This window comes from Anticarsia gemmatalis, chromosome 1 (assembly GCF_050436995.1).
Source record: "Anticarsia gemmatalis isolate Benzon Research Colony breed Stoneville strain chromosome 1, ilAntGemm2 primary, whole genome shotgun sequence".
In the NCBI taxonomy this organism is placed as follows: Eukaryota; Metazoa; Arthropoda; class Insecta; order Lepidoptera; family Erebidae; genus Anticarsia; species Anticarsia gemmatalis.
The window spans coordinates 7913594-7935847 of NC_134745.1; the positions used below are offsets into that span (position 1 = coordinate 7913594).

General features: G+C 36.7%; 1 protein-coding gene across 2 annotated transcripts; it reads right to left on the reverse strand.

Moving 5' to 3' along the window:
- Nucleotides 1–226: 226 nt before the first annotated feature.
- On the reverse strand, nucleotides 227–15918 carry LOC142974178 (uncharacterized). 2 transcript variants are annotated; one of them, XM_076116342.1, is made up of 12 exons: nucleotides 15585–15918; nucleotides 14434–15061; nucleotides 10042–10265; nucleotides 9755–9927; nucleotides 9252–9370; nucleotides 9028–9181; nucleotides 7511–7771; nucleotides 4666–4808; nucleotides 4122–4244; nucleotides 3502–3604; nucleotides 2836–3035; nucleotides 227–1992 (listed from the first exon to the last, which is right to left on the reverse strand). In XM_076116342.1, the coding sequence occupies exons 2-12, from the start codon at nucleotides 14941–14943 to the stop codon at nucleotides 1774–1776; spliced, it is 2229 nt and encodes a 742-aa protein (XP_075972457.1). In that variant the 5' UTR covers nucleotides 14944–15061; nucleotides 15585–15918; the 3' UTR covers nucleotides 227–1773. The 2 variants fall into 2 exon arrangements, with proteins under 2 accessions (XP_075972457.1, XP_075972463.1); XM_076116348.1 differs by having other exon boundaries at nucleotides 14434–15064.
- Between the last annotated feature and the right edge of the window lie 6336 nt (nucleotides 15919–22254).

Below are 22254 nucleotides of genomic sequence, written 5' to 3' on the forward strand. Positions count from 1 at the left end.
TCGGTAACAGTGATTTACGTATGAATTGTGTTGCATTCATAATTTTTAAGCTAAACCTGATTAGAAGATTATTATAAATATTATTTTTATTATACCCAACGGTGCTATATAAGTACAACCAAGCGTTTAAACAATAATATAATAATATGAAACTATTTATCTATTTATAAATAAAAGACATCAACGCGTTACTACGCACTACGACGCGACGATGAGATTGGGTTAACTATTAAAACAACCATTGCAACTCCCATAGTCACTTTTAATGAATGTTATTATTTTTACGATAACAATTGTTAATTTCATACTCTGTACATTTAGAAGCTTCAAAGTTCACGAAAGCGTCAAGACAAAGAGTTGAAGTAAGACTAGATACTTGCACCTAATTATCTGTTTAATGTACTGGAACAGACAATTATAGCGTCTAAATTAGCGTTTCTAACTTTCCTTCTCATTCAGCTACAGTTTATGTACCTATTCAATACAATTGTACAGCGTCCTTCGCCCTTTGACGCTCAAATTCTGAAGTTAAGAAACGCTGTCATGAAATATTAGTCACAGACATGAAAAGCAAGCTAGATAAAATATTATAGAAACATCTAATCTGAAGATCAGTCAAATATTAACGTAGGTACCCATAACAGACGTCCAAATCATTCGAGTGTTTTAACTGTGACGTCATCAATCAGGTGACGTTCAAGGGTCTATAGAAAATAAAATCAAAGACAAGCATCTCCCGACGTTTCAACAGGCACTTAGTGTGAATACGAAACCAAATGGTCAATAAGCTTATCAAATAAATAATACTTAACTAAACTAAATCTACATATTACAATGATTATACGCTAACTATGTAATACCACACGTAACGACGACGTAATCAAATGTATCGTTTGACAAAATAATACGACTATCATCAAATTACAAAAATCTCATCAAATCAATATTTACATAAGCCTGCTCATAAAATACTAATTTATTAATATTAATTGTTAATAATACGAATAAAATTCACATACACACAATACCGTATACGATAAAATCATGGATGCATGTAAGCTATACATTTATCAAAATATTATTTTAATACAAATATTTCTAAAATATCTAAATTAATTGAATGATCTAAATTTGATAAATAATACAAGTAGGTATATCTATTACGGATGACTACGAAAACGAATAAAATAATTTCAAATAGTAATTTTGTTCTAACAGCGGGACACTAGATAATTTACTACAGCTATAATCATAAATAATACGTACGTATTTTTGACTCACGAGGCCACTATTTAATGGCTTAACGTTATTGATAGTTTCCCAGCTCCCACGCGATTATTATGCTACAGCATAAAACTTTGTTTATTGAAATTTATAAGTAATTATCTACTAACACTTTCACATTCCAAAATATGATACTTTTTTACTTTCTATAAATGGCACATTTAATGGGATATCATTTAAGATTATTAGAAATAATAAGCCTCATCTGAACAGATTTTAAAACACGACGCGGGATCATCTTGGCTGATGGAAGCCAACAAAAAGTAAGACAAAACGTCGAGCTGAATAAACTTCAAAATCATACAAAGTTGCTTGAAGAGCGATGTAATCATTTGTTGACAGTCGACTATAGCAACGTTATCGCCATACAAACGATTACGACGCCAATAATTTTAACTCGTATCACTTCAAAGTATCTTCAGCTAATAACTCCCCACTTTATATCTGTATTTTGAACCGTTCCCCCTCGGAGCAGTTCTGGAATGATTGCTATTGAATGAGAGGGGAGCTCTGACTGTCGCTGAAATCGAGGGTGTAGTACATGTCGGTGGTGTCGAGGGCAGCAGAGGGTGGAGGGAAGGGTGCGGAGGGGATGGGGGCACGCTTGTCCTGCAGCCAGTGGTGAGGAGGACCTGGCTCCGTGACGCGGGACAGGCGAGATAGAAGCCGAGAGTATGTTTTGTTCACACGACAATGACATGCTGTCACCTGGAATAGAAGAAAAAAGAGTTTTTAATTACAAGTCTCTTAAACATCTTTCTATGAACATTTGGTTAAAATCTTTAAAATCTTTTTCATATTGCACAGTTGAAAACTACTGTTGATGAACAAAATAATTTTATCACCCATGTAGCTCAACAATTACAGTTATTGGCCCATGTCACATCGACCCATATCATAATTGAATCTCATTTCCTAAAACAACAGGCGTCGCTTCCTCATGCTTGTAAAATATTATGTGTTTTCTTAATCTTTGAACTCTATGATTTAATATACAGGACGTTCAATAGTGATCATCATTAAGATTACGCATAATATTTTTGTCTTAATAATTAAGTATGTTATTTATAATGAGACCCTTCCGTTTCCGGTAGGTTCTAAGTTCAAGATGATAAAGCAGTTTTACTGTTACATATTTGGTTGATATAATGCGGAACGTATCAACATCAACCTATTAGTATTCCTATAGCGGAATACGAATTTATTTTCAGATTTAAAAGTAAAGGTCGGTTGATCTGTTTCATCGTGGTTTTAAATCTTTTTTCTTCTTTTTGCGTTAAAACTACCATAATAAAAAAGGTAACCACACCAACCTTTTTTCTTATATATAAAGATTATTCCCACTCTAGGAAATGCTCTTGTGAAGACTTTTACAAACATACAAACAACGAACACACGCACAACCAGATTCGACACGACTATTAGTAAATAGCATTTTTGTTCCTATGGCGGAATCGAAGCCACGACCTTCTAACAGTAGTAGCGATGCGGTCACCTCAAGGACTTTGCTACAGAAGGCATCAATTATCATAATTCCGATTTTCCACTTACCACAACTCCAACAATAGCGATGGCGGCTCCGAGAGTGCCAGCAGCGATGTAAACATTATGAAGTCGATCGTGGTAGAGGCCGAGCGGCATTCGCACTTCTCGAACAGAACCTCCGCCGGTGTTCTCACTGCGTCCCCTACCACGAGCCTCCACGTCCATGCCCCCCTCGCTACCAACCACTGACTCCAATATGAAGTCCTCTGAAAATTATAACATCGAATAAATCTCGAATTAAGATTGATCAGCGAAATATGAAGCCGCGGCAATAAATTTGTTTATTTGAATATTTTTTTCCACGTGACTGAAAAGACTAGGAGGATTTACAATACCCGTTCCCAAAGCATAATAAAATCTTTTCGCATTCGTGTTTGGCGCTTAGGTTTCCCATTCGATGGCCAAACTTTATAGTGTAGCGTAGTAGCGTTACATCATCATCAGGATGCGGATGAATATAAAAAGATAAACAAACCCATTTATTCATATAATGTGCCTTCAATAGGAAGGCTAATTTCAACAAAATTCAATAGTAATTATTTACCTTACAATATCGTTTCCGCGTATTCGTATGTATCTATCTGTAGGTTTTTTATTTATTTAATATTCATGATTAAATTAAAAAACAATAAAGAGCCCAAATGTATGTAGATTTATATGAGAATAGCTCACCTTCACATAATTTTCCAGTGTAACCTGGTCGGCAAGAACAAGAGAAAGACTCGATGCCACTCCAACAGGTACCCCCATGAGCGCAAGGATTGTTGTCACAAGCCTAAAACATACATAAGAAAATGTCACTTTTATAAAACGATATATTTGTTAGACATACGCTACTGTAATCTTGCTTAAGGTAAACTAAGTTAATTCTATGCAAAATAGATGCCTGCTCTATGTGATTTCAAAGTGTTAATTCATGTTGTTAACGTTTTAAAGCATGAGTTATGGCTGCCATAAATAATAGTTAAACTGAATCTCAAATGACATTGCCGCTAAGATTATGGGTTGAATAATTACAGCTGACCACGAGGTCCGAAGTTTGATACTAGGTGGAGAATATGGCAGCAGAATAGGCAGATTTTTAAGTTAATTTAGTAATGCTCTATTTTGGAGTTATTTTTTCTGTCCGAAACAGTAGCTACTTTGGTGATATACCGACAGCAGTGCCACCTACCAATTGTGTTTTCAAATCATCCAGTAATCGATTAAATATACTCACGGAAATCAAGCAAACTTTAAGAAGTTAAGTGACAGACGCACGTATAGAAGAATCATATTAAAATAATAATTACAGATCTGATGGGCATGTGACACTCCTCGCCGACGTAGCCGCGTGGACATTCACACTCGTAGTTATTGCCGCGGTCCACGCAGTACTTGTGCGACGGACACGGGTTCGGGGAACAAAGGTCCACCTATGAAATTAAATTATTCTTTAATATTTCCTTTTTCTGCTATAAAACGTATTATTATTCATGAATCAATATAATAATGACCATTATTCAAATTATTGACTATTTAAATAAGAAGATGCTTAATTAATTGGTTTTATTTCTCATCATGTATACGTATCTTCTAATAATATAATTTAATACATATTTAAATTATTTGTTAAAGTATATTGAAATATTCAAAATGATATCATGAATCATCTGATATGAAATAATAATCTAATCGGTATTAAATAAACAATTATAAGTGCTGAGTTATGTTCGTGTTTATTTCGTTAACGTGCGAAATGTCCAAGAATATATGTTTCGTGGAACGATTATACTAATCGGTATTACGGGTAAGTGCGTAATTTGTATGATAACAGTGTGTTAGTGGTGTGTTGACCTTCAGCTGGCACGTGTTGCCGGTGTAGCCGCGGCCACAGGAGCACTCAAAGCTGCCGACGCGGTCCGTACAGGTGCCTCCGTTCGCACACGGCGAAGACTCACACTCGTTGTATTCTAATTCACAACGATCCCCCGTGTAACCTGCCCGCGGAAATATACATAGCATTAGCATAAGGATCCTTGTCTACGCATACAGACGCTCTAAAGCCTCGTTCACACGTATCTACAGATACCTAACGTGTCCAGCACGTAACAGGCAAGAAACCCTTGCGCATGTGCAAGGACACATGCTGGCTCAAATGTATGGAAATGCATGTTATGAAAGTACTTGCCCGTGCAGTTACGTGTTTACTACACTAGGTGTATGTAGATACGGCGAAGCACGTTAACAATGTGATTAATATTTAGTTTGATCTGAGATTATCCATGACACCTTGCTAATTCTAACTTCATTATTAATTCAGTGTTGAATGTAATCAACGAAAAATTAAAGGATCGTAGGTAATTATAACAACCAGTCATATTGTTATATGGAAACTACACAAATTCAAAATTACGATGCGAAATTAATCCGAATTAATCCGTACTGTCTAAGCAGAACAAACTTCAAAGCCCCAATGCTTTGTTTGTAAATTAAATCGCATGCTTCAACTAGTTAACACACTTTTCACGTTAACTCTACGCTAAATGTTAAACGACTTAATACCAACGTACAAAAACGCGACAGCAAAGTTCACGCTAATAGAACCTACCTACATTTTATAATCAACGTAAACAAGTAGTATACCTATAAAATAGAAATAGTAAAATGTACTAGATGGGGACAAAACCCGATCTATCCCGAAGGATGTTTACTTGCATGCCCCACGCGGCACCACAATATAGCTCTCTAAGAAGAAAAATAGTTTTAATTTATTCTAGCCAATTTATATCCCAGTCGTAAAAAGCTTACTTGTGTATTCCAAAATGTTATTTTCGTCGTCAAATTAATTCACTAAACACTGTATTTGAATAATTTACAAAGGTTCCTTTTGGTCTGTTTTACTTTGATTTGTAGTTCAATGTATGTAATACTTAATGATTCTAAAACATAGATACGACTCGTTAGAATTAATTACACTAGCAAATGAATTATAATTTATAGGCAGATTAATATCATTGACTTAATATTTAGTTAATGTGACAAATAATACTCATTTGCTACTAAGAGGCGAGTAGTATAAATATAATGAGGAAACATTATGTTTATCTACGTATAGTCGTATACGGTATAATGCTTACAAATGGTCGAGTAAAGTATTAATAGTGGAAATGTTAGAACATTATTTGCGAGGTGCGTGTTCTATAGAAGTATTAGTGTAGTGTGCACACGTCATTAGCAGGTATTCGCATGTTCGGTAGACAGCGTATTTCTAGCACATTGAAGTTTATTCAATTTAATATTTTCCTTAGATATCACGACCTTTTCGGGTTATATTTTTTGTTCCAGCTCCGCACTAAATGTAGAGTATCGATCGCTACCAGAGAGCTGACACGGCATAAGAATGCAAACAAAGCAAAAAAAGGTCTGTAAGGGCAAAAATAGAAAAAGGCGTCTGAACACTACACTGTAGCGAACGATAATATAAAAAAATAACTTAGGAATAATACTACGACTATATTGAGCAATTTTCTATCATTTTACCATAGCTGGTAAGATTGAAATGTTCATGCTAGTGAGTTTCGACTCGAATAATGTTCTGTGGAACGCTACAAAACATTTTTAATCAAACGAGAGTATGTAATCAAAAGCAGGCGTCTGACTTTTGATTACATCGGTCACGTTCGGATTAAATTAAATATTTTTTGCAAAACCGAGCCTTTGTAAAATTTAATGTGGTTTATGTTAGACATTTCCAACAAAGTCAAAAATTGAGTTCAGCCAGTAATAAATTTAATAACTTTTACAATATATAGTTTGATAAAATAAAAGTGCTGAGAGCGTACGCCTCCAGAGTTTAGAATGAGCAGCGGTCGAGACCGCACAGCGGATAGCGTTGTGGGCAGCTTTCCAACTTCCACTCAGATAAATCACCAGCGCTAAATTCGCTCTATACAAGTTTCAACCATTATTAAATTGACCTAGCTTTAACATTGTTTAACCTCTAAACTAAACTCCATTATTGACATAAAAATTATGTAACACAATGCTAACTAAACTGGGCTAAAACAAAGGAGAAAAAGGCTTACGATGTAATTACTATATTAAACAACGCCAACAGGCCGACAACAGCGATTTAGTCCAATGAAATTTGTATTATTCCCGAGTGGGTCGTAGAAAGTATGACGAATTGACTATCATGGGTCCTGCGTACCGTTTAATCTCACTTGACAACAAAAATATAGCTGTGGAGTTCAAATGAGAGTAGAAGTTTGATTTAGTATGTGGCCTGTTGAAAGGGTGGCTTTTGTTTTAAAGTAATTTTAAAATAAACAACAACAAACATGAGGGTATCACCCCTATATCGTGGAAGACAAAGCTACAAATCACGGACAAAAAGTGGGTCACGCAAATAACTGTTTCGTGTCGGGATCAAACACGCTACATGCTAAGTATTTATAGGTAGTCCCTATGGACATGCTTTGAAGTCATTTATTAAGTGACCTGTCTATCTAGTCTAGATTCTAGAAGTATTCGATATCCAATCAATACACCAAAAGGAAACGAAGAATAGACGAACTAATGATTCATTAAATCTCAGAAAAAACTTAATCCATATGGGGTGAATGCCAGCTCAGTGTAGATACATCGTTCACTTATAAGTAAGTTATCTTTGAATTTATTGATGTGTATTTGAACTCACCCGGTTGACAGTAACAGCTATAATCCTGTCCATCTTCGAGGTTCTCAGCCTGTCCCTGGTCGACGCAGATCCCCTTGACGCAAGGATTAGAGGCGCACGCACCTCCGTTTATAGAAAGCTCGCAGTGCATGCCCGTCCACCCGTCGGCGCACGCGCAGTGGAAAGTTGTGGAGCCGTTCATTGCCATACTCATACAAGAGCCACCATTCATACAAGGAGATGAATAGCATGGATCTCTCTCGCATTTTCTACCAGTGAAACCTAAATCATAAATCATGCATAAATATATTATCATTTCAACTAACCAGAAATTTTTATAAATATAGTAAACTAATATGAGTACCTACAATATACTAAAACGTTCAAAACGTGCTCCTTCAAAAGGTATTTTTGATCTTTGAAGAACGTTATGTAGGGACCCTACGAATTACTGTATGTTTTGACATCAAGTATTAAATGATTACTTTGAGAAATAAAGTTCTCAGTGGTATACTTTTTGTTATTTAAGTGTGGTTTTGTCTTTTTCTGAACAGCCAATTACACAAATAAACTACATGTAAAACACAACTTTATATAACCCTATCGAATTCTTATAAGGCTACAAGCGATGTTTAATCACCATGGTCATTTGTCTTATTCATAGAACAATAGGTGCACCAACCTGTAATTTAAATCTAATTATTTAGAAACAAACCATACCTACTGTATATAGAATACTGTATATACAAGACCAAACAAAGTAGGTGTGAAACAGTTGCATAGTTACGTAACAAAGTGCGACAGCCTCATGCGGTCACCAGATTGCGTCACGTTCCCGTTTAATTCACCAAAAGCAATTTTTATTTTCAGACCACGAATAAAATCGCCTTTGATTTGTACGAGTGGGTAGATGCAATACGCTGCCCTGGGGCACTACTAGTCTTTCCTTTCACTGATTTATTTTCGAGGTCATAGCCTGATGATATGTCCATTGTAAATAATAATAATTCTATGTAACTAACATGAGGAAGTCGACTTAATGGCCACTGCACGACCTGTCTGTACGTGAGTAGTTACTGCATTTAAGTCTAGCACCCGTGATTACTATATCGTTACCATTTTAGCAGCTGATAAATAGTGAGGAAACACATACAAATGGAAATATTCTGTGGTAGTTTATACTCTGCAATATCTCTCGATCTTGAGATGATATTGATGATCAATACGGGAATGCTCAAATAAACTTATAGTAATCACCAATTAGAGGGATGAGCACCAAAAGAGTGGAGAGGTAGAGGTAACGTTAAACACGGCATGTTGAATTCTATTCCATTCTATTAATTTCCAGCATATTTCCTATTGAAGTACCTAACGAGATATAAAGCGTAAATGTATCCATAAAATATTGTATCATGATAATGAAACCTGTGTCAGCGCTTGTACGCCATACGGTAAACGTGCACAAACGCGAACAAAAGCATAAACGTGTACAAGTACCTATATCGTGTACAATTTTAGAGGTTTGTATGTTTTTGTACCATAAGGGCAGAGGCAACGGTAGTTGGCGCCGTTGAGAGGTGGCGTGGCGTCGACACATATGCCGTTATTCAGGCACGGTGATGGATTGCACGCGTCCCGCTCCTCGCAGTGCGGGCCCACGTAGCCGGGGCAACACTGACACTCGTACCCTTCCTACAAATACACCACATCGATTATACTGTCAGCCTCGTAACCTCACACTAACATATTGCTTGTTGCTTACCATAGAAACGTTTGTGTAACACACGCCCTTGCCTGAACAGTCCTCAGAATCACCGCAGTTATCGGATTTTACTGTAACTTTCAGACGCACACATTGGGACTTCCAGTTTTCAGATACGACTGTAAATAAACATTTTTCCATAAAAAATCAGTTTCATTTTCTAACGATATCATCATTTTTTAACGATAAAGCTCGAAAAGATATCAAATAGAAGGCGTCAATGAGTTTCCACTGGCTCGGTCTCCGCTACGCTATACATTATACCGTGAGAATTCCGCACATATCTATTGTGCGATCGTAGAATAAAACCGACGCCGTCGTTTGCGTTTTTCCTTCGTAGTTCCTTCCGCTTTCCGGTCTATAATACACATATCTTAACCGTTTCATCGCCCCAACTTTTAATAGCACCTACTTTTCACGCAATATTTAAGGCGAACGAAGTAAATTATACTTTTACTACAAAACGTTGTTAGAATTATTGCGATAAGATGTTAAGTCGATACCTATAAGTAAATTGACACCCTCGGTAAGATCTTTCTCGTACAATGTGAACAATTTGGCGCCGTGCTCGTCGAGTGGTGTTATGTCTAGCAGCATGCCATCTGATACGTCACAGTGTTCGTGGCCCTGTCGCGTCACCTGGTACACGGCTGGCTGCAGCAGCGTGCGATGGACCCTGGAAAATCAATCTGTGTAACGATATGGCGAGCTGATACGGGTCAGTGCTTTCAAAGCTGTCGAGAACAATATAGGTCACGCGCAGTTTAACAGATTTATAAATACAACTGACCTCTCCCCATCAGTATTGGATACATTCGCATCTGGAGTGCTGTTCTTCGCATCGACCTGGCCAAAGGTGTCGAGTAGCAATGAGTCCGCGATGCGAACGATAAGGATGTCTCCGCTCTGAATGTCGGCAGAGCCCTCCCACGACACGATGACCGGGGGGCACTCCTCCTCGGCCGCACCCGACGTGGCGCCCCCGCCGCCGCCGCCACCGCTCCCTGCGCACTCCTCCACCATCCGCACCGCAAAGTCACACACACATTAATTAATTATCAACTCAACCTCTGTGAATGCTAATTGAAATGGCATCTGGTTCTATTTACCAAAGCAGTCATTCAATACGCAATAGCAAAGGCATGTAGTTGTCTATACAAGCTTTTACTCAAAGCTCAATACGAATGATATTTAAATTTATACATGAACGCGTACCGTTACAAAATATTACTCGCGTTGGTATGGTTGCAAAGGACAAAGGTCAATAACGTTGACATACATGTAATATATTATACACAACAACATTTACAAGAATAAAATTGTACATTTACGATGTTACACATTTAAGTACTTTATGACCAAGTGAATTGTGTTTATTATTGTGGAATTTTAGTGATTCAAAAGTTTAAAACGGTTTATATAAAAATATTTCGGAAATTGTTATTTATTCAACGAAGTTAATTGATATGTTTGGTAATGACACAGAGTCCACATGCTTTCCAATCGCATTAATACATAAATAATGGATTAGACGTTTTCCTTAGCACAAGTAATGAATAGAGTTCAACCAGTGAAGCAAAAAAGCTTTTTTCCTTATTTCTCGTACAGCAAGACGATTTATGGTTTATGTATTTGACCTCGGTATGCTCGCTGCTGTCACGATCAAAGTTGTGCGAACAAGAATATTATGCTCTGGAATAAGGGAGCGGAAGGAAAGACATTGTATAAATTGCCCATGGAGATTAAGTTTAGTACATTCATGTCTTGGGCCTTATTTATTGCAGACGCTCTGGTACCAGCCTTATAGCCCCATTACGAGAATATAATGTGATTCTTAAATAAAATTACCTACTTATAACTTTGTAACAGTACATTTGAAAGCGACAATAGCCTGCCGGGATTGGCATTGACTGATGCTTGGGTTCGCATGAAGATTAGATAGGGGTCAAATGCTGACCGTTAATCTCTTATTCACCCTAGTTATAGAGACGTGTAATTGAAACTTACTGTATCATGTTATATAAACGTAAGATACTCGTAAATAATTAAAATTATACTATATAACAATAAACGCTTAAGAAATATACAGGGTGTAACAGACAGCCTACCGAAAACGAAAAAAAATGACTTTAGACACGATTCTGGTGCTTATGGCGTTGAAAATTTTCATCGGTTTTTTCTTGATTTTTCCGATTTTTTATGCGTTTTTTTTTTATTTTTTCTGGTATTATTTCCTTAATACTACACAATGCAACATGAATATGAAAAAAAATCTGTCATATTACTGTTTTTCACAAAAAACAGTAATGGATTAAAACAACGTATAAATTCGCTATCAGCTGTTCGTCGCGCGCGGCCAACGACACCGCGCCGGCGCGGCGGCGGCCGGCCGCGACGGTCGACGTCATGCCGCGTACCTACACGCGCCACACAGACACGATTACGCACACAGCTGTCAGCCTCACACTCACTAGTATGCAGCGTTACTTAGTATTTGTTCTATGTTAAAAATGAAAATTACATAATTATCCCGCTCTCCGATAAAAGGTACATTCATAAGATTTAAAATGTGTGATATCTTATTATTACACGTACAAATAAATACAGAATGACAAAAAATCCTATTGATATTCTTTAGCGCTATAAAAATCTCTAATAAACAATTTAACATGTATTGTCGCTTTGTTCCATTTGTTCTTGCAAAATTCTATTCGATATTTACACGCTCATTCATACTTCATACAAGTGCGGTGCGACTCGAAAAGTAGATGGCCGTAGTGACGCGTGACGCCGCGACCGCGCGTGGATGTTACATAGATGGGATGCGACAAAATGGATGCTAAGTAATTCTCCGGGGATTATGAATTATGATAAGTTAGTTTCTCTGATAAGAATATTAATGGATATTGATTGTTATCATTGTTATGTACCTAAATTTTTTATGGTTTAATTAAATAAACGTTTCGTGTTTCGTGTTCGTGTCGTGTTTATTTTATTTACTTTAAGCTGATTTTATGTTATAAATATCAAAGTATTTTAAACTTACATCAATAATGTTTGTAATGTTATTTGGTATTTGAATAAAACTACAATGCAACCAGTAACAACTGTGACAAGTAAAAATAGTAATGCCACATCAATATTTTATTTAATCTAATCTCTCGCTGGGATCAGTGGGATCCTAACTCGTCGCTCGTCACCAAATCGGGGGCGCGCGCGCGGACGGCGCGGAGGGAGCGGGTGGCGCGGGCGAGGGGCGGCGCGAGTGAGCGGAGAGGCGCCCGCGCCGGCGGCTCTCTTTGATTGATAGTTCGAGCAATTCGCTCGCGGAAGACGGAAGCTCTTCACCGGTGTCGTTCGTTATGTCCTATTCGTCGTGTCGTGTGTGAACTGCTGTTTATTATTACTTGTTATTGTTCCGGTTTTGATTTGTTAGTGTTTTTATTGTTATTATTTTTGTTGTTATTGTTTTCGAAGTGCAGTTGTGTTCGTAAATAGGAAGAAATGTTGATGTGTTATGTATGGTGAAGCACGTGGAAGTGCACGGGCCTGCACGGCGTGCTCTGCACCTGTACGTCCGGATCCAAAGTTACTCAAACTCTCGCCATACACCAGGTATTTGCGTGTTGATAGACATTGATAACAATTTGTTTTAGCACTTTCTTATTATTGGTTACATTTTGCTATTATTGTTTGATTTCACGTAAGCCAAATAGGTACCTACCTACTTACAATTTTACTATGAGCTATTGTAACATACGGGCCTACTTACGATACCATAAACGATACATAAGATTGTTATCTAATGATAGCGTTGCATACCTACTAGTGAGTGCATAGACGTGGTGGTACGCGTATGTACCTACGACGCGTCGCGACATGTCATCGCTCAGCGCGCCGCCGCCGCCAGAAATCTCGTAGGCATGCGCGGAGATACATCGCGTTGTTCACTATACATTGAACGCTCAAAAATGACTAACTCGGGAACCAATCATTTCCGAGAAATATCGTTGGAGTAAATTTCGCGCATACAGTGTCACAAACTTACCAGTAAAGTTTTCGGTTAGCTGTCATTTACACCCTGTATTATGGTGTCAATGAGAATAACGATCCGTAACACCACCTGTCTCAAAGGGTAATAAATAACAGGTGGTTAGCAACGAACAATATTTAAAAATGGAGTGTTGTTAAGGGCATCAGTTGTCCTTAATATCATGCTTTATGGAAATGCTAGAAATATGGAAAACTTTTCTTATAATGACTCATAGAAAAGGCCAATCATGGTGTCATAAATCTTGATAGATTTGTTAGTATAAAAATTCTCTCAGATATAACACATAATTACGAGCTACGATTAGCAACCGCAACTAGGTAGACTATTTGTTATGTTAGCCAAGCCTATTTAAAAAAATTCTTCCATATAAATAAAGTAACTAATTTCGATTAAAGCACAGTTTATAAAATACTGTTTAGTCTTTTTCTGATAAGTTTAAAATTGATTAAAATAACTGTATTTATTGAGAGCGATTTTAAAGTAAAAGATGTCCTCATACTCATAACCATAAATTAGGTAAGATTAAAAAATGAGGAAACAATCTCAGAATTGTGATAATAATCTTAAACTGACCACCTGCTGTTATTTAATATACTTTATATTATTTCATAAAAATGTAATAGAGGGTTTTATTGCGTTAATAAAGTGTCCACACGATGCGGTACAGTTGGCGTCAGCGATGTCGGTCCATTGTTGTCGCATTACTGGACACGTTCAATGTTCACTACAAAAATACTTTCTAAGGGGAAAAATTCACGAAGGTATTCTTAAACGACACTGTTATGTTATGAAATAAGTCTATATTTATTTGTATGTGTCGCATCTCTATTCGTTTCAAGACAATCTTTTATTTTTCCTTTCTTAAGAATTCAAACAGTTTTGTAACTCACGATTTCAAAACATACACAAAACACCGCGAGCGTCTCAGACAGAACAAAAGCGGTAATTTCCTTCATAAAATGTTGACTTTAGCATACTTTGGTTTTTCGTTGCTACGTCGTAGCTCCTTTTATGCTCTTTTTATAGTAAACATAAAAAAGCTAAACAAAAGTGCAAATGGAAATCACAAGATGTTTTATCACTTCGTTATAATAAGGATATTAAGGTACGTGTATTTATGGTACTTACAGTGACAGGTAGATTAAGTTCGTGGGTTTCGTTGCCGCGCCAGAGCCGGGACTCCCTCGGCAGTACGGGCAGATCGCAATCTATTGCCCCGAGCCGCTCTTGTAGTCGAGCTGGTGAATGCGCCGCCGCCCCAAGGGCACTAGAACTAGTGTTTAACTTTTGCCTTCTTGCACTTTTCACTACCCCCTTTGTGCTTGTGTACACTTTAGTAGTTGAATGGCGCGCGGTGGCCGGGCTCTCCGTCGACGTATACGCTTTTGTTGTTTTAAAGCTTTTCTTTGTAGTTTGAGATGCAGTCGTCGAGGCTACAGTAGTCTCTAATGGTTTCGAGTAAAGCTTTGTAAGTGGTGAAGTCAGCGGAGCTTGGGAACTTGATACTGCTTTAATCTCAGCCTTTGGAGAGAACGCCAGCTCGCTGTAACAGGCGCCGGCTAATGACAGGATTAGCGCCGTCGCCATTAACAAAAACTGCCTCATTTTATGCATGCTCATACGGGCTTGATACTGCATGGTTATTTGTATTCTTGTTTCTTTATATCTTTCTGTATACGTATAACTATATAAATACTCATAAGTTTAATTTGGCACAACAAACTATGTCCGTGTCTTAAAACGAAATTTATGATACCTGCTGAAACAAAAAGTTCCAATTAAGATGTTACCATGTTAAAGAAGTAGTAAAGTATTGGAAGCTAAAAAAATGTAGTCGCTAGAAAACTTCTCATATCCGATAGTCGACTGAAATAGCTCTTAATTCACCATCTATAATTGGACAAACTGTAAAGCTCTCAAGTTGAGTGGCGACCCTCTTCAAAAACGAGTGCAGCCCTTGGGATAAACTTAAGGTGGCTTATTTCCATTTAAAATCTCAAAGGTTATATTGCCTTGTCATTTTCAATCATGAAAACTCTACACCTGGTAAACCTTTTAAAATGTAATATAATTTTTTGTAACACTTCATTAGGAAAATACAAAAATAAATTACCGAAATTATATTATGGTATGGTAGGTAGAATATTTTCTTGCAAAACGAATTATAGGGGACTGTAATTTCAATGAATTCAAAATGAGCTTAACAACATACCATAAAGTGAAACATAAATAACCTTCAAGATATATTATTGCAGTGATCACGAAACATTTATACTTACGTAAGAATGCAGGAATAATAATGATATCATCAGAGGTGAAAGCAAAGGCTTGTCCAACAAACACACAAGAAAGATAAACAGTTTAATCCCATCTTATGTTATCACTAGATTAAAATAAATTTTCTTTATATAACAATGTTAGTTTAGCAGCCCTACGATAAAGTTAACTTCAGGAGCTTACGTATCCACATATATTTAGTTGAGCTAGTGTCAAAACAAATCAACCAGTGATTAATTAATATAGAATGAAGCAATGTTTTGGCAGGGCGGCAGCTTAGCGCAGGGCGGGCGACGCAACCGGCCGCAGCCTCCGCGACACTGAGGGCACTCGGGGCGCCGCCGCCCCGCGCGCCTGCACCCCTCGCGCGCACCCTCTACACGCCTGTATCTTTACTTAATTTTACTCCACGCCTGTATTGCCAACGATTTCCTTAACGTTAAGACTTGGAGCTAAGTCATTCTGTTTTCTCCGAATTTGCATTTTACTCCGGGGGTTGTATTTGAATTATCTCTTGTGATGATTGTTGAAGACAGTATTTGTGTTGATATCACCCGCTTGTATTAATAAGGGGCGCCAGAAACATGTTGTCGTAGTGCGGCTGATAGAGGAGCGCGAGACGGTCCCGAGAGCGGACGGACGGCGCGCGGCTCAATGGACCGACTGTAAACATCTAGGCAGAAGCCGCCCACAGCCCCATGCTACCTGCTTTCAATATTTATTGCGTTACATTTCATTGGAACGTTCCAATAACGCGATCCAATATCATAGCAGATGCTGAAAGTATTTTTCTTTGACTTAAGGAGGTCGGGGTTCACGAGATTCTAAGGTGTGCACTTTAAGTGCTTATTATTAATTTATAAATATTACTTTTATTAGTTTTAGAACCCAACTAAGGACTGTTTGGTGTAGGATAATTCTTGGAAAAACTAAAAGCTAGTTAGGTCGTTTCTTCAATTTATTTACAAATGAATACTTAGTTAAATTGTTAAATAAATGTTCAAATTAAAAAATAAAATTTATGTTACAAATTAGACAAATATTATAAAAAACCAAAACCGTCTACTAAATAACAAATATCTTGAGTAAAGTAGCCGATTTAGCAATTCAAAAATCCTTCTAAGACTAAACTTTCTTTTATCCAATGAATATTAATCGATTGAAGCGAGTACTTAGAAGTACAACAACTCGCCTTTCAGAAATGTAAATGTCTATATCGAAGAGTCGAGAGTCGATCCATATCCATGAAGTTAATTACTCATTAAATAGATTGCTATGCAAATCAAAACAGGAAATTACGTCCATTTCTGATATCCGGTCCTGGGTGATAGAGCCAACTGTAGTGGCGGCTTTAATAACATCAATTTAAGACTATTTGTATTTCCAATTAACCTACCAACATCTGGTTCAGTAGATAGTTAACTAGATACATTCATATATTAAGAATGTTCTCAATTAAACTTGTATTACTTTTGTTTCTGGTAATTCATGCTGCCCATATTTCAACCCGACCGGTAACTTTGAGCAATAACGATTCATTCAATCACGATCAAATCAAAACAAACCGTAACCATTCGCTGTTTAACGTGGGATTTCTCGGAGGCACCTACAATGTACGATTAGGGAAATAAATTGGTGTAATCACACCGCTCGATTGCTGATCCGCCTGGATTGGTTAACACAATAAGACGTTAATTAGACGTTATGTAAAGGTCCATGCTCCTGGGACTGAGAGGAACGGATGAAAGGATTGTATGAACAAAAGGGTTTGTTTCATTATGTAATTCTTTTGAGACATGGGGCATTATGCTACATCATTATCTGGCTACTAATTGTGAAACACACCTAGTTATTTTTTATTTAAAATGTAGATAATGCATTAGAAGCATGTTACTTTTTAGTTTTGGTCATCTTAAAATATTTGCAGTTAAGTTCTAGATTGCCTACGTCATCGCTCTACCGTCGCAATGTATAGCACACAACATCGCGTGCAAGAGGATTCTACATCATCAATAGATCACGTAAGGGAATCCTTGCATAAAAATTATTTCGTAAGCATAGGGTGCTGGAAAAACGGACATATTACCATTCGTCTGATAGAACAGTTATAAAGTTGAATATTTTACAGCCATTTTGTACAATGCCATTATTATTTAATTTTATTATAAGTGATTCAGTGTCGTTATATAAATTATAGAAAATTATAACCTTACGCCCATATTTAGGAAAATTGTTGTAATTATTTCCTCGTGATTTGTGGACCAATTACAAATCTTCTTTCAAATGTAAATTAAGTTAGATTGTTTTACGTGAAGTAGTTATTTTTAGGTCTAAGAATTATTGCCAGGCTTTCCTGTGTTAATTATTGTACCGTTTATGTTTAGACTGTACGCTTAGTATCTGATGTTGCCCAACACAATTAGTTTAAAACGACGCCACTGAGTAATTATCTGACAATTAATATTTACTTACATTGATGAATTAATATTGTCAACACCTTCAAAATAAAGTGCTTTCCAGCGGATACTATGAAATACAGCTAACATAGATATCTTCGGCTTCTAACGTTGTCACGCTAGGGTACTCGGCTCATTTATCAAGTGTCCAGGGTCCGAAACTAGTCAGGCAATCGCAATATGTCACGTGAGTTCTACCTACGATTTATGACTTTCATATATTACCTAAGGAATTTTATCCATTTAAATTCTATCAACGGAATGGAAAACTCACGATGAAATAGCTTTTTCTTGTATATTAAACTTACTAGGTTGAATACTATTTAGGGGTACATACATACATGCATACATAATATCATGCCTGATTTACCAGAAGGTTTAGGCAGAGGTGTGTTATAAACACCCATTTTGTCGTTAACAATGTTAGTTCCATGTAATAGAAGTTACCTATTGCCATTTGCCGAGCACGTTACAAAGTTTAAGTTACATACCACATATAAATGAAACAAATTTTAATTCAATCATCACTATCTACATAAGGCCGTGTGAAAATTATCAGACGGAGGGCTTTTTTTTATATTAGGCACTTGTCTTTACTCTGGTCCAGGAATGACAATGTTCATACTAACATATGCAAGCAAACGACACCTGAAGGTTGTCCACATATACAATATATATTATGTACTAGGCCTAAGAGAATACATGGACTAGTTTCTAGACGCAAAAAAATAGAAGACTTTCATATGATTAGAGGTCAACCTTGTCTCGAAGTTATTTTAGAAGTATTCATATAATATAATATATTACTTTAATGAGGGTCTTAGCTAATAAGTATGTTTTTTACAAGTTAATTGGTAACTTTATTTAAGTAACACGTTTTTACTAAGTCCAATATCACTTGAGTAGCTTGTTAGATTCCGATAGCATTAATTATTCAATTCATTTAACTCTTGTAACTTGCAAAAGTTTATATATAGAAAGGTTCTGAATGATTTATATGCAGTGTGAAATGTATACGACATCACCAAGCTGATATCTATTAGCAAATTCTTGTATAGGTACATAAGTTACGACTACCTAAGTCATAGGTATAACTTCTGCTAATTGACAACTAAGTAAATATTACAGAGACTATAATTTGAATTACCACTGATAAGCTAAGCACGGCAAGAGGACAATTTAGTCTCACGGGACTGACATAATACATCGGTCTTTTAGTACCTATAATATTTAGGAGTATTGATTTATAAGATACAGTTGAAATTCAGATTGTGGTCTCAATTCAATTATGATTTTCAGGTCAAACAATGTTATTTCAGGCTGTTTCTCGATCAATTAAAGCAACTTCAATATAATTAACCCAGGGTTAAATTTTAGGCAGCCCGTAAAGGTAAGTTTACACTCGACAATTTTCAGTCGGCTAAGTACGTAGGTATGATGGATGAAACTTTGCCAAAAACGAGATTCTGAAAACACCCATTTCCGTTTGATGATTCTTTAGGCACTACCCACTTAGAATACACCAAAGGTGAGGACTAAAGATTCCTTATTCTCGAAATTCCTTTCATTGACCACGGAGCCCTTAAATAGAACCTATTATCAATGAATTGAACGTATTCTCATTCTGTTTTTAGCAATTTTATATCGGATTATTGCTTTACCACGATCAATACATAGGTACCGTATGCGCCGTATTTCAAATCGGAGAAAAAACATTTGCTTCGATACAATATAATTTATGTCTTCGTTATGCCGAGTCATATTTTATCGCAGACGTGTAGATAAAACATTCTGTACGTTGAGAATGAAATAATACTTTGTTGGAATACTAGATGTAAGTGTTTAGTTTTTGCAGTGTTACGTAATAAGTTGTTAAGTGCGGGGGCGAGAGCTCGTCCTCGCGCGCCGGGGGTGGTTGGCGGCGCGCCAGCCCTCTGACGTGTGTGAGTGACTACCCTTATCTCAATTTGGATCCACCTCCGACATGGCTCGCTTCACACTCAGCTAGGGCCGTGACGACATTTATCATTAGAATCAACTATTAAAACCAACGTTATTAATCAAAGCCTTTTCGACGTAACACTGCTATCAATAAGCAATAACTACCTAGTAACTTTATATAGGTGTAGATCGATTATATTAAGTACCACAATCTTACTGAGCCTGACCTTGTATCTAAGTTATATCTGAGGCTTAGTAAGAATGTTGTACACATACCTAAGTATCAGAAGAATGCAGGCACTAATAGCCAATTACTTTTCACTGCGATTCAAATATGCATTTGTTTCTATTTTTATCTTTTGAGTGAAACTTAAACTTTAAGCCTTAGAATGGTATCTCAGTGTACAACAGGCATTGGCCATTTTTATACAAAGAGCTGGGACATTCTGTGAGCCGCAAATTGTGTCGAGCCTGGTAGTAATTTGTATCTGTCACTTGTATATTTTGTAGAGTCCCTCGCGAGCACGACCCAGCTTTCATTCCTTATGTTCGTCGTGTATCTTACAAATAAAATCACATTGTTTTCTTTCAATTTCGTAATAATACGAATTCCATTCCTCCTACTTTCTACACTTATAATAACTTTTACGCGCGCTTCCCCTACATGAAAATATTTCCGAAGTAAAAAAAAACGTGTTTTATACCTAACTATTAACCGATTCATTGCCACCTTCATTTTCGTGAACATTTCAGCCAGGCCCCATTCATTGGTCGGTGGCTCACCATTTGAGCCATCGGCCTCCCTGAAGGATGACTCAACTGATGAGTCATTGGCTCCTTGTAATGATTTAATGCTTTTCGCCATCATTCGAGCCAGTCTGACAACCAGAAACGTGTTACTGTGTTCTCCTATTCGAATTTGTGGATAATAAAAGTTAATATGGCGTTTCAAGGTAGTATTTGTTGGTTTTAATGAAATATTGCAGAGGTAGTAAACATTTTAGTAGTATTCAATCATTATTTATTATTGTAATATTATTTGTAGATAATCAGGACTACAACGATTTTACTGAATGTAGCCAGGCAATGTTTACTGATTTCCATGATCAACAAATTGAAGATAAAGAAAATCAAGGTTTTCCAAGCTGTAGTCAATCGATTTTACAAAAAAGTGTACCAAAGAAGCGTCCATTCACTCAATCTCGTAATAGTTGCAAGTAATAGGTTTATGACACCTGACTAATAAAAATATTCTCTAAATTGAAGGGCCAGGTCTGATATTCACGGAAATGTTTAATGAGATCTGAAAAATGGTAGTTTAAGTGTTTTTTTTTTTTTAATATCCGTTTTTATACAATTTTGGTTTGACTCACCAATTGAGCCATCGGCCTTCCTAAAGGTTTTTTAATGACTCAACTGTTGAGTCATTGGCCATGAATCGGTTAAAATATTAATAATCCTAGCAAGTGAATAAAATGGCCTTACTTTGCTTACATATTTCATGGCAGCAAAAGCTTTCGTAATAATGAAACTAATACCTTCACAAGATCCAACAAACATGTCACTGTCACTCACTAATGTAATGTAAACACAATACACGATGACCTTCTGGCGAAATTTCTTGAAACCGTTGTTGATATGGATATTTATTATACCTACAACTTCAGTCACTCTACGTAGTTAACAATCAGATTAATTGAATTGGCGAATGAAAATACGTAAGCTGCTATAGTCGAATAACTATGGCTAAAGTAGCTATAGTATGGCTAGGAGTTGTAGAGCACCGGGTCTTCTTGAACATAGAAGGGCATTAGACCCTCATCAACAATTTTTCTTTCTTGTGTCTTCTAGTTTAGGTTTAGTAGGTCCTACTTTATTTTTTGCACCAAATCCCTGTGTACTCCACTGAGCTATCGGAATTGCGAACGAAAGTTACAGGACCTGTATCGTTAATCAAACCTATACTGACTCCTAACCTTAGCTGGATATTTTAATTTAATCAATTATTATTAAAAGAAGTACTGTACCTCAGAATGTGATGCTGGGCTGTTTACATGATTCTTCGAAGATCATGAAACGACGCTAGAATGGTTTACGATTTCTACGGTCTATCAACATGAGCCATTATATATGTACTCCTTGGAGAAATAGTATACACTATTTCCCCAAGGAATACTTATATGTACGTACATAACATGATCATTTTAATGGGTTATCTAGAAAATCTACCAAGTAACTTATCTAAGGTAAGTATGTTAAACAGAAACAAAAAATA

Coding starts and splice junctions, on each gene's coding strand:
- LOC142974178 (XM_076116342.1), bottom strand. CDS start 14,943: ATGCAGTATCAAGCCCGTATGAGCATGCATAAAATGAGGCAGTTTTTG. Junction 7,772..9,027: donor CCGTTGCCTCTGCCCTTATG/GTACAAAAACAT, acceptor TTTATGATTTAG/GTTTCACTGGTAGAAAATGC. Junction 3,605..4,121: donor GTCACATGCCCATCAGATCT/GTAATTATTATT, acceptor TGTATGTTTTAG/GCTTGTGACAACAATCCTTG.